The following is a 14,435-nucleotide window of genomic DNA, read 5'->3' as shown; positions in this document are numbered from 1 at the left end:
GCATTTAAAAATTCTTATAATAATAAAAACCAATCCAGAGGCCGTGAGTTCAAGTCTCACCCAAGGCAGTAATTTTTCTACTTTTAAATTTATTCTTAGCTTAATAATATAAAACCCGGCCAAGTGCGAGTCGGACTCGCGCACGAAGGGTTCATTACGCAAAAAACGGCAAAAAAATCGCGTTTGTTGTATGGGAGCCCCACTTACATATTAATTTTATTCTGTTTTTAGTATTTATTATAGCGGCAACAGAAAGACATCGTCTGTGAAAATTTCAACTGTCTAGCGCCGGAGCCGCCACGGAGTCCACCTTATTCTCCCCGCCTCTCTGCATTACAATCTTTGGCACTGTTATAGCCTTAAATTATAAGATTATAACCATGAATAATTCAGAAACCCAGCATCTTCGCGGGGGGAAAGTTGAAACCCCACACCCCTCACGCCCATCTATTAAGGCGACTTATTTTAAGATTTTTTTTCGAATTCAACATGACTTGTGTCATCATCCCTATTAAGAATCCGATTTCAGATTAATAGAGACATTCCGGACGTGTGAGGCATGATATGCTAAGAATCTTCCGTATTTTGCCTTCCTTACTAAAGATAACAAATAGGTTGGAAATATTTACCTGTAATACATTACACAAACCACCAAAATCGCCAAAAATGAATCCACATTGTTGCTCTGGCGACGGCGGCAATGGATTCTACGCTGATTTGATCACGCACAAATTTAAATGCTTTGACCGGTCCCCGGTTTTTCATGCACACACCTTTATTAGTAGATTGTTAACCAAGGGTTGAAAGGCACCCATTTCTGCCGAGGTAGTTTGGCGCTCGAACGTAGTGAGAGCGCCAATAGTCCGAGACGGAAATGGTGCCTTTCACCCGAGTTAAACACTCTACTTTTCATATCGAATGCGAGGAACCCAAACAAGACAAGGCAATTTTGCTAAATCAGTAATTTTAGTACCTAATAGACTTACGGCCATGCTCTTTTTTCCTAAGGACTTACTTGCAATCGGAAACTTTTCATGTGTGAAGATAAATAACCCCTAGCGAAAAACATTTAAATTGCAATATTTATAAAAACACACATATTTTAACAAACTGCAGTAATTTTAAAATGATTTGTGCATTATATTAGTATCAAAATCAGCAGGATTGCCTCTAGCTTTTTAATTTTTTACTTTTTAGTTCTAAAACTTCCAATAGTCAATGGCATCCCAGTCATTTAGGCAACATAATAAACAAAAATAAACAAAGTATTTTTTAAAGAAATTTAAATATTAAATAACAATTTAATGAATAAAATAAGCAATTTTTTTTTTTTTTTTTTTTCATGAATTCAGTGCTAAATAACTTTAAAACCCCATTTAATATCGTACAAACGTTTAACTGTGGCTGTATCAGATTCTGCCTTTGCTCATTTACGGAAGCGTAAGGTTTAAAAAAATATTTTTAGTGTATTCCTTTTGGTTCCCACCTTATAAAATCGAGTAAATACAATTTAACAAAAGAAATCAAGAATAATTTATTTTAACAATCTGCTTACATCATTTTTGATAAAAAACGATTCAATGCGGGATTAGTAAAATTAGAACAATTACCAATTGTTCCAGGCGGGGAATAAAGACACTATTTTTCAATTTTGTTCCCACTCAGTTGCTCGGGGGACGGGGACGCAGAGGAGTACACCACTTTTCTGCACTAGAGCAGAAACGTATCACTTTCTGCGCACTTTTTAGAACAACAACGACCCACTTTCAGAGCATGAGATATGAAAAATAATATAACACAAGTGTCGTGTTAAAATTGGTTTACTTTTAACACCATTTGAATATAAATCCGAGTTTTTTATGGTTTTTTATGATTGATTGATTGATCATTTATTTGTATGCTCCGAAAACTTTTTCAATTCGTCATTATTGCAACCCTAAGCAAAACCAAAACTGCGGCTGATTGGTTGATTTAAATATATGTATAAGTTACTCTATGATTTAAATTGAACGCTCGTTCTTGAGGTTCTTTGCGCGACTGCGCAGTATGTTTTTTTGGAGTTGCTATGACACAAGTTGCAAGCAGCAATGGATTTCAAAATTGAGAAAAGAGGAACTTTTAGAACCTAGGAGGATATAACCAAACGGAGTAGCCATTAACAGGTATTTGTTCCCCACTGTCGAAAATAGTCGGCCAATGGTCATACACAATGCATGGAACGTTTAGACATGGCTATTTTGACGTTACGTATATATAGGTCATGAATCTAGTATAACTGGATCGGTCATGAGTGGTGGGGGAAAATGACCGAACGGGATAGTCTTATGTATCTTTCAGTAGGAGTAGCAGAGAAAGCGCTGTTATTGTTTGTCCTTGTCATAGTTTCACTTTTTCACCGCTGCCACAACCGAGGTTGTGGCAAACAAATAAGTACGTGACATGTCATGTTTGTTCGTTGCTTGTTTAATTATCGTTGTTTTGTATGAAATTGTGCTTTCTCTTATGAAATATAGTGATGGTTAGCGTTTTGAATGCTTGAACTTTGATAAAATACTGGTGAATTGTTCTGTAATCGGCTGTAATAGCCGCTCTGAGCAAAAATATGAGATCATAACCTCTCACACGTAAGTACGGTATTTTACACCTTCCTCTTAACGCAATATGTGAGAATAACATCGAAAAATTACGTTACACTCAAAGCAATGTAGAATCAAACGATTTCAATAAAAATATCACAATTATTTACGCAAATTAACAAAACATTATTTGTAAAATTATCCGCCCAAATTACGTAGGTAGGTAGGAGTCTGAGGTCAGCCATTTTTAACTTCTTCTTAATTTAGCTGCATAACAATCATGTTAGGGATACCAGATGAAAATATCATAATTTTATGGGTAATTTTGACCTCGAAGTTTTTTCGTACTTCTAATTCCAAAAAATAAATAAACAAATGTTGTGAAGATTAAATGTGGTGTACATTAATTGGTGTGATTGCGATTTGTGATTTCTTTAAATTAAAACCCATAATACATTTTATTTTACCTTTTATTTACTAAACATGTTTAGTTTTGTACCACCTGCGCGAATTATAGGAGGTATTTCATTGTTCATACGCCTAAAAAGAACGGCCCATTGACATTTTATTTAACAGTTTTTTAATACCGTCAAACAAGCTAACTTTGCTTCCAGGGTAATCGCCCCAACGTGATATCAAATATTGGGGTAATTTTTACCAATATGGTATCCCCACGTTTATGACGTCATCTATGTCTATCCCTTACGGGCGCACGCGTATAGCTGGTCTATGTAATGCTAGGTCTATGATATAGGTACATTTGACGTTCCCCTCCCCCGCAAAAATTGGCAGACTTTTTTGTACAGCAAATTGGCGGCTCCGTTTTTATATCCTCCTATAGTTGGTCAAGCAAATCTTGTCAGTAGAAAAAGGCGTCAAATTTAAAAATGTAGGCGCGAAGGGTTATTGTCCCATAGAAAATTTTAATTTCGCTCCTTTTTCTGCTGACAAGATTTGCTTGACCAACTATAGTTTAGATGATGATGTTGATGAATGTAAAACTCTCTCCAGACTATGTGCGTGAATCGCGGCAAGACTCGCGGAGAGAACATGTCGCGACGTTGACGTATGACTCCATACTCGCAAACTTCGGCGATTTTGCAGTTTGGTTCGCGCCGAGAGCGGAAAAGCATCAGCTGATCGAGTTTAACTGTCATTTATCTACGGCATCAAACGCACAGATTATTAACTAGTTACTACGTGCTGTAGCTATTTTTCCATTATGTTTTGTTGTAAAACTGTAAAATTAACCGCTTTATATAATATAATTATTATTTATCTTGCCACATATGAGCCAAAATAGTGTGTAATGGGGAGCCTTGCCAGTTCGCGCTTCGCGCTTGCTTCGCGCCTCCTTTGACGCGGGTCGATAAACCGAAAGAAAACGGGAACTAGGCGCGAAGGCGTGAACAATGCGAAATCGACGCCACACTTACGTTCGCGGCTTCGCGCCGTGATTTATCGCACATGAGTGTGGAGGACCCTATTTGCATGTGGGGCAACCGCGAAAATCGAAGTCTTTGAGGCCTCTACAGACCTTGCAACAAATTGCACGCATTATTGGTAAGGCCAGTTCAGACGGGACCATTTTTCGCCCAATCTGACTAGATTTAGATTTATTTATTTCAGGATAAAAATTACACTATAAATTTGCATCAATGTCAAAATTATGCTTATCTTCAAAGTCAATGTCAAAGTCAAGTTAGACCTGGTAATGACATTAATTACGTGTACTAAATGAAATTGACGCCAGTTTTTGTTCTGATCAAATTTTGAATTCAATGAATTTTTAATAATCCCGTCTAGTCAGAGCCTGCATAGTCTGGCAAACAGGATTGTTAGGAGGGACAAGGAAAAAGCGCGAAATTTTTTGGGAGTTCGACCCTTCGCGTCCATATTTTTCAAATTTGCCACCTTTTTCTACTGACAAATAGGTTAGGTGGTATTCCACCTGTCCAATGTCATTGCGTCTCACTCTCTCATTAAGCAAAATGTGACACATTGGACAAAGAAATTGGATGGTGGAATACCATCCTTTTGTGCATTTAAATCGGTCGATCAAATGCCTCAATGTAACATAAATGGTGCAACTGTCAAAGGTTTGCATAGATGGCGCCATCATAGCTTGACCCTTTTTCTATGAGATTTGGCTTTAAGGGTTAGCATCCAGGGCATAAAACTCCTTTAAAAAAACAAAAAAAATTACACAATTCTAGAGTTTGACAGGCCAAGCTATGCTGGCGCCATCTGCTAAATATTTCGACATTTCGACCGAAACCCCATTATCGTTAGTTCAGTGGGGCTCGGCTACGTTCGGCTCAGCATTGCTCCGAGCAATTATTAGGGTTGGCACAACTTGACGTCCCTTGCGTACACGATTGGTACACGACCACAGATAAGACTTTAATTTACACAATCCTAACAAGCCGAAAGGGATAGTGCCATACATTAGAAAGGGAAACATGATTCGACCCCACAGAACTAGGATGACAAAGAACAACTGTCAGGCTTTAAAAGTGCGACCAAAAAAGAAATGCAAGTGTGTGCGTAAATTGCCTATGTGAGATCAAAACTAGTGATGTCAAGTTACAACATATTAATAATCTATCGGTGTTTGACTGCTTTATCGACTACTCTTTCAATGTTTCTTATTAAAATAAAATGAATGAATTGAATCCTAAACGAAGCGAAGAATTCTATAATAGAACCCCGAGAGTAACGAGGGATTCTAAAGTAGAATCCTGAGCGTAGTGAGGGATTCAAGTGTGTTACGCCCAAGATGGAAATAATTGACGTCAAGTTGTGCCAACCCTAATAATTGCTCGGAGCAATGCTGAGCCGAACAGAGCCGAGTTTTCCCGAAGCTAGGAGTTTCGCACCTCTGATTTCGCGCCTTTTTCTACTGACAAGTTGGATTGGGTGTGTATACGCTGTGTGCAAGTATACGCTGTCTTGTGTTTCCTTGTGTTGGCGGCAAAGTCGTGGAAAAGTGGCTAAAATGTAAGTAAGTACCTACTGTGTTGGAAAGTGGAGTTTAAATTTACCGCTAAACATGTGCACCTTCAAAAAAGGTGTTATAACAATCGTTATTACTTTAACTCGGTTATAAAGGCTAATATCTTAATGATGTGAAAAAATAGTTAAATATATATTGTACCATTATACCGACAAGTTATCGATACAGTCATATGAACATTTTGTCAAGCCCTAGCGTATAGTAACAGTTTAAGTTTTTACACAAAATATTCCAAATTATTGACTAATATGATAAAATATTAGCACACAACTGAAGAAAAACTTATAATTAATTGTATAAACCGGCTTTTTACACTTTTTATGCTGTTAATTTGACAAAATATCGTTAAGAAAACTTCGCTCGGAATATCATAATTACCTGTGAAATGAATATTTGCCTGGGTTATTTCGCCCTGTGATACTACAATCCGGCACACTACACGACACCATCTACTACATTACTTTATTGTACGTTTTCTTCCTGATTTCTTTTTATTTTCAAGATTAAAAAATACGGCAATGCGCTCCCGGTCGAGTTGGGCCGCCTGTCACTCAAAAATGGTTACGTTTTCTCATTTGTAGTCTGACTCTTTCGCACTCATGGGATGTTCATATACGTGATCGCTTCCCTTTCCCACACTTCAGCTGTCTTTATGCGTAAGCGTAAATTTTAGGTCTGTGTTCGACTCTTCGCTGTCAAACTCCGGGTTTGTTTTGTAGGAAGTGTCCTTTCTTTCCCCTATATATTATACTACTCTTTGCTTTCTGTACGGTAGTACTGTTGGTCAAGCAAATCTTGTCAGTACATAGACCTAGCATTACATAGACCAGCTATACGCGTGCGCCCGTAAGGGATAGACATAGATGACGTCATAAACGTGGGGATACCATATTGGTAAAAATTACCCCAATATTTGATATCACGTTGGGGCGATTACCCTGGAGGCAAAGTTAGCTTGTTTGACGGTATTAAAAAATTGTTAAATAAAATGTCAATGGGCCGTTCTTTTTAGGCGTATAAACAATGAAATACCTCCTATAATTCGCGCAGGTGGTACAAAACTAAACATGTTTAGTAAATAAAACGTAAAATAAAATGTATTATGGGTTTTAATTTAAAGAAATCACAAATCGCAATCACACCAATTAATGTACACCACATTTAATCTTCACAACATTTGTTTATTTATTTTTTGGAATTAGAAGTACGAAAAAACTTCGAGGTCAAAATTACCCATAAAATTATGATATTTTCATCTGGTATCCCTAACATGATTGTTATGCAGCTAAATTAAGAAGAAGTTTAAAAATGGCTGACCTCAGACTCTTACCTACCTACGTAATTTGGGCGGATAATTTTACAAATAATGTTTTGTTAATTTGCGTAAATAATTGTGATATTTTTATTGAAATCGTTTGATTCTACATTGCTTTGAGTGTAACGTAATTTTACGATGTTATTCTCACATATTGCGTTAAGAGGAAGGTGTAAAATACCGTACTTACGTGTGAAAGGTTATGATCTCATATTTTTGCTCAGAGCGGCTATTACAGCCGATTACAGAACAATTCACCAGTATTTTATCAAAGTTCAATCACTATATCTCATAAGAGAAAGCACAATTTCATACAAAACAACGATAATTAAACAAGCAACGAACAAACATGACATGTCACGTACGTATTTGTTTGCCACAACCTCGGTTGTGGCAGCGGTGGAAAAGTGAAACTATGACAAGGACAAACAATAACAGCGCTTTCTCTGCTACTCCTACTGAAAGATACATAAGACTATCCCGTTCGGTCATTTTCCCCCACTCCTCATGACCGATCCAGTTATACTAGATTCATGTGTCAGTAAGTAAGAACAAAAAAACTATACTCATCCTTTTCTTTTAGGTGCTGGTACTAGTGTATGACAATAGTATGATTCTCTCTGTCTATGTTTGAAATGATACAGTCCTTTGACAAACTATATTACTTATTCTGTAGTTAGGTGTGTAGAGGCCCTGAGTCTGACACTGACACTGACAGTGACGCTAGTGACAGTGACAGCCACGCATTGCCAGCCTGTTCGTGGCCCGAATCGAATACGAATTTATCTTCTGATTTCCTTATCGTAACTCAAATAACAGTGAGCCGGGTATTCCCTTTAGAATTCACAGTATAATGTGGACCCGGGTAAGGGCGATAAAAAAATATTGCAAGATTTTTCAACGACGTGCGAAGAATGAGTAATATTAATGATATCATACATAGGACTTCAATGTTTGCATCATTAAGTCAGTGATTATTGCCATCTTCGATTTATTTCCTCGTCTGTTTTATAAGAACGATGTTATTACGTTGTGCGGCGTTGTTTTTGTTTCTAAATGTTGTGAGGACATCTGAGGTTGCTGGTCTGAGTAAGGATTTTGTTAGTAATGTTAACGCGAGATACTCGTTATGGCCGTCGATTCACCATGGAATTAGATTGATGACGATACGTAAGCGCGAGGTGGAGGCGCAAACGACACTGAAGCCTGAAGTACCCTCTGGCCAGGCTGTGGTGCAGGTTAATTCAGGAAACCAGGGCCCAAGTGAAGGTCAATCTGCTGCCCAGAGCGAAACTAAGATTTATGTGAATCCTGTTCTGCCCCCTCAGTCTACTGATAAGCCTCAGTCTCCTAATATTGTCTCTGAATCGTCTCTGTTGGTTAAATCTCATGTGTCGCCAAGTAATATAACCAAAAATGATAAGGATGGAGAAAAAGCTGCAATTTTGGATAACAAAACAGGTTTGTAAAGTGATATATTTACAAGTTGCATGCAAATTATGTGGTCATGGAAGTTTATGACGAAGGAGCAGAATTCTCATAGCAGAAATCAAAGGTCAAGAGGGATTGACTACTGTGTTTTATCGACTATTGATCATATTTGTCACTTAACATGACATTGTTTAAGTAATGAAATTATGCTTTTGGATTAGCAAAATAATGGATAAAACAGAAAACACATTATTTTATTCTTCTTTAGTGGTTTTAAATGAACACACAATTAGAGCAATATAATATAGTGGAAGAATCTGCATTGTAACTTAAACAAGAATATTTCTTTATCAATTTGTTTATCGTTTTTCTCGTAGGATTAACCATTTTAGTATTATGGCACCAGAATGACTTATGAAAACTCAAAGCAACATAAATGACATCTGTAACGTGGACGTGATTTATTTCAATATGGAGATGCAAAGAGGTCAAATGTTACAGAATAATGTAAAGGTGGTGATCGGTAATATACGAAAAGATTCAATAACTGGAATCGTCAATGAAGCACAATGGTTGATCCCTCTTGAAGTTTGATTTCTGCTATGACAATTCTGCTCCTTGTTTATGACACTAGTCAAAATATGGTTACAATATATTAATAATTAAAAATTAAAGATTCAGTCAGCTTTTTGATACTGTTTTGAGTTTTCCTATACAAAACAAGGCATTGTTTACAAGTATAGCTAGAAAATGAATAAGCTTAAGAGTCTCCGGCAAGCTCAGCCGAATTTCACCTTCTCATACAAACGGAGTTCCATTCTCATTTTAAAACTATGTGTTGGATTGTAATAAAACTTTGCACATATAATAATATGAAGTTTATCTAGGTCTGAAATAAGATTATATAGCTCTAGTATATAAAACAAAAGCAAAAACAAGTTTTGTATGAAAAACTTAAATTACTGTAACCTTTTTTTTACTATGGTATCTAAAGCTACATAAACTAATTTCAGACCTAGATATACCTTATCCTAATGTAAGTACTAAGTTTCAGAGCAATCTAGCTAGTTTAAAAATGAGAGTGTAACTACATTTGCATGGAGAACCGAGGCTGCCGGGGACTCTAATAAAATAATTGTAGGATTGACAAATTTACTATATGTACAAGTCATACTTTTTATATAGATGATTACTATGCCAACTAGTACCGCTAAAAGTTGTTTATCTATGTGTTTACATTTCAGTGCACAAACTTGATAAAGCAAACACAACAAGTGATAATTCAACCAGTATAGTTGATGATAAAACAAAAGTACATAACACAACAGCTACAGAACCACCTAAAATCAACCTAAGTGACCCTGGAGTTGTCAAACGGGCTGCTATAGTATTTGGTGGATTTGCTCTGCTGGCAATGGCATACTACTTCATAATATACAGGTAAAAAATTCAATGCTTATCTGATTAATAGTTTTTCTTCTTTACAAATATTTGTTAGCCAAAATATGTAGGTTTTCCCAGACACTATAAAATTCCTCCTGTATGGTAGTGGAAGCCGCTCGACCCAATTTCAAAGAAACACCGCAAATCGATGTACAGGTTAGCCGTTTGGCACACGCATACTAGAGGTCAAAACATTATTTTGACCCGCAGTTCCTAAAAAAATTTCCCTTAGGAGGGGAGTCCTGAAACATATTTTTTTTTGTATGGAAAAAAAATATATTTAAAAAACCTATCGTGTTGGTATCATACGAAAGGGCTTTTTGAGGCGATTCTGAAAATATACCACATCATTACATTTCAGCCATTTTTTTTAAATTAAAACAAAAAAGAAATTTTCAAAACATACCAAGTTTGAGCTCCTCCAGCTACGATATGGCTGATTTTTTTTCCACAAATCATACGTGATATCCTCATATCCAACCCCAATTAAGCAATTTCGAAAATAATGTCATTAACAATTTTTTTTTATTATTCAATTTTACAAAGTGACACAGTTCTACTTCAATACCTATTTTACGAGACTTATGGAACTGTACTGCAGATACGGTACAAATTAATCATAAAATGATACGTAATATCCATATATCCAACAGGAAATACTTCTTTAACCTTTTAACTGCGCCTTTTCATCAGTTGGTATAGTTTGTTTAGTTTTTGACACAAAATATCAAGATTACATCCTTCAGATACGATATATATACAAAAACACATTGTTTACCTTTATTTACCTATCTAAAGAAATATACTAGTTATCATAGTTAATATAATGGTAATATTAATTGTAATTTTAATTATTATTGAATTTTATTTATTGAATTTTTAATTTAATTATTTAATTTGAATTGTATTGTGTTGAGTTTTAATTAATTGTTGCATATTCTAGTCAAAAATGATGATAATTTGTGGTGATAATGTGTGGTGTGGTCCTAGCCCTAAGTTAGCTCCTAGTCATTAGTTAATTTGCATGTTAATTTGTTTTGTAATTGCACTAACGTTATTTTTATTAGCTATATAAGTTACTAACACATATGGGTGTATTAGGCCTGAAATAAATGACAATTTAATTTAATTTAATTTGAAAAAAATATTTAATTTGATTAAATTACACACTTTAGTATTTACAACACATAGTTCATGATCAGCAACGCAGGCTTCGTCAAGTGCTTACAACAATAAATCAGCTCAAGGCTTCGTCACCTACTAACAAATGATATAATCCGCAACAGGCTTTGTCAATTAAATTTTAATTAAGTGTAGTTAAATCTGGATCTGACTGCAATTGAACAAATCTGCTGAAATTTATATATACTTATTGCAAAGGTTTGATAATGAAATGAAATGAAATGAAAATTTATTAATAACATTAGGTTACAGGTCAGGGTTGTATAAGATTTGAAATTCGTATAGTATCAATAAATACAGTATACATATACCTATGAGTATATTACACATTCAATTTGTATGTCACAATGTTACAATTATAAGTACATTTTTATTCTTATAGTTAATTTTATTTAGGTACATCAATAATTTCACTGGAAAAATATTCATCTATGTCATAAAATTGTGATTTTAGTAACCAGTGTTTTAATCTACTTTTAAAATTATGGAAGGAAGGTGCATCCCTGATACTTTTAGGTAGGTGGTTGTATATACGTGGGCCAAGTACATAGATACCGATAGGAGCCTAAACACTAATAAAAAAAAACCGGTCAAGTGCGAGTCGGACTCGCCCACCGAGGGTTCCGTACTTTTTAGTATTTGTTGTTATAGCGGCAACAGAAATATATCATCTGTGAAAATTTCAGCTGTCTATCACGGTTGATGAGATACAGCCAGACGGACAGAGGAGTCTTAGTAATAGGGTCCCGTTTTTACTCTTTGGGTATGGAACCCTAGTAAGTATAAAAGGAGTAAATAAAAGTCACACACCCAAACCCATTGCTGTAAGCAGAAAAAAATTGTAAAATGGGATGTTATTTCCTTTTTTAGTTATATCATTAAGTAAATTTAATTTTACAAATCAATGTTTCCAGGAAAAAAGCCAACACCAGTGATGCTAAAAATACACACAGCTCAATTGATCCTAATCAATTCCGCTATGGTGTTTTACAATCAGAAGACAACAGAAGTAACATGGAGTTATCCCGGGTGCCGCTAACAATGGAATCGGATGAGGATGACGATGAAGACTTGGAAATATTCGACCTAGGGCAGAAGAAAAAGTCACTATCATATATCAACTTAGAACAACATGATGAAGATATTGTCTTAAATGACTCAAGAAGTATAGATATAGAGAATCTCCTTGTGGACATTGATGACACGAATACGGACACTCTGATTAACTGGTCAGGCAACGGTAGTAAGTCAGTGTTATAATAAGTGTCTAGCTGGATAGCATTCTCTGAAATATTTAATTTATTTTATTAATTGATTTATTCATATAAAATATGTGTACAATCCTTAGAAAAGGTTACTGGGAATTAAATTTCAAATGGGGACAAACGCAAATTTTATATGAATCAACACGAAAAATGTTGCATTTAAGAGCATCTTATTGATAAATTGTTGTAATTAGACAGGATGTAACTATATGTCTAATTAGTAGGTAATTTGAATATGATTAAGCGCCTAACTGCTGAGCAGAGAGCTCTCGTAAAGGGAATAACAAGCTTAAAATTTGTAAAATAGGGTATAATGTTAAATGATTGTGTAGATAGCGCTTAGTTTGGTACATATTACATCAAGACCATGACTTTGAAATATGACGAGACTCAATGAGTGTCTTGCATACCATAGCAGCAAACTATTTGGTGGCATCACTACAATAGTTTCAGTTTGTTCATATTTAGTCTTATTTGATAACAACGCGTGTAACCGGCGTCTTACGTAAGCGAACAATTCGCGAACGCCAAGCGACGCGGCGCAGCGGGCCCACTGCATTCGCGTTCGCAACGAGATCGTCCACGTAGGACACTTCTACGTATCAAAGGATTGATTCACCCCGCGCCGCATCGCTTCGCGTTCGCGTGTTGTTCGCCTAAGTAGTACTTACGCTGCGGAACTAGCCGGATTTTGCTTCGTTTTATTCTTGACCTTGTCTACGCGTGAAATAAAGGAAACTTGGCGTTATTTGTGATAAACTCGTTGTTATAGAAAATTTCGACACTACCCGTAATTAGTAAGATTAGTACGGCTACCATCAGTATGGTACTGACATAAACGCCATCGAGAATGTAATTTACTTTCTATGCAACTCGCTCGCACTAATATGCGAGTACGAGCGAGATGTATAGAAAGTAAATTACATTCTCGATGGCGTTTACGTCAGTGCCAAACTGATGGTAGCCGTACAGTATGCCTATCAAGTTATGTTATTTTCGATCAAAGGCGTATTAAAAATATAAGGTGGCATACATTTCGTTTCTGCTTTTTTTCCAAATGAGCGTACCTACTATGGACAGTAGTGGGCTATTGCATTTTATATTCACTATTTGCTTATTCTAGTACTGAACACAAAAGTGAAAATGCTGCTGTTTTAGTAGATTCTTAATAAAAGGTAAGATGGTGTTAGAAATCTGGACCGACTCTGCATGAGTTTATCTTGCATAAGTTTTAGTTGAAACTGTTGAAAACATCATTTGGCCCTTAGGCTTGTCTGTCAATGCTTCAGTGCACCAGAACCAAATGTTAAGGTTGTGTTCTAAATTTGTTAACTTATTGTCGACGTTAAAGAAGCTGAGTCGTGTTGATAAGTACAATCCAGACAGCTTCTGATAGGAAATAATACTGTTCACCCTCAGTCACCCAATCCCAATAGGTACTTGATGCAATTTTGCGCCCGATAAAAACTGAGTGATCAAAGCTATCACCGCGAACATCTTCGATCGTTTATTCGTCTATTTGCCTCCCTGTCGTTGTTGTATATTCGAGCTAGAGGTAGAGGTGCGATTAGAAACAAAGAGACGAACAAACGATGATGATTCTTGGTGATGGCGACATAATCGACCTTACGATATGATTGATATGAAGGCTGAAGCAAGTTTATATTGGTCGTAAAAACTATGTCTATTAGCTCCCTCCGCGTCTCGTTACATGAACTGAAAACTGAACCTATTAGGTTTGTTATTTCGATCAAAAGTGATAAACATTAGATTTTTCGGGTCTATATATTTGTTTGTAGTTACCACAGTTTAATGTGATTATTTCAATAACTATAAATTGTGTGTAACAAAGTTATTATAGAAATTAACCTGTTTACTACCTTTTTTTATAGATTGGTTAATCTCTTGGTTGACTCTTGGAAAGCTCATGAGTTTTAAAACAAATACTCGTAATTTCAGACACTAGATGTATCTACTTATTCAAATCCGTATTTCTAGAGTTTGTCCAGCGATTCTAAAGTGAGACAAATGCACATTCTATTAGTGATAATATTTAGAATACCTACTTAACATTCAATACAAAATTATTTTTAATCTTAATTATTTTTGTGGTGTAATGTACCTAATGGATGTATAATTGGGCCTAAGTTGTCTTAGGGAAAATTTTATTACCCAATGGTTGGCCTTCTTAGGACTACATATCCTCT

General features: G+C 35.7%; 1 protein-coding gene across 1 annotated transcript; it reads left to right on the top strand.

The window, feature by feature from the left end:
- The first annotated feature begins 7,683 nt into the window (after nucleotides 1-7,683).
- LOC134741448 (uncharacterized) lies at nucleotides 7,684-13,067 on the top strand. The gene is made up of 3 exons (XM_063674228.1): nucleotides 7,684-8,368; nucleotides 9,583-9,778; nucleotides 11,878-13,067. The coding sequence occupies exons 1-3, from the start codon at nucleotides 7,927-7,929 to the stop codon at nucleotides 12,221-12,223; spliced, it is 984 nt and encodes a 327-aa protein (XP_063530298.1). The 5' UTR covers nucleotides 7,684-7,926; the 3' UTR covers nucleotides 12,224-13,067.
- The last annotated feature ends 1,368 nt before the right edge of the window (nucleotides 13,068-14,435 follow it).

Source organism: Cydia strobilella, chromosome 5 (genome assembly GCF_947568885.1).
Source record: "Cydia strobilella chromosome 5, ilCydStro3.1, whole genome shotgun sequence".
Classification (NCBI taxonomy): Eukaryota; Metazoa; Arthropoda; class Insecta; order Lepidoptera; family Tortricidae; genus Cydia; species Cydia strobilella.
This window is presented reverse-complemented; position numbering and strand designations above follow the sequence as displayed.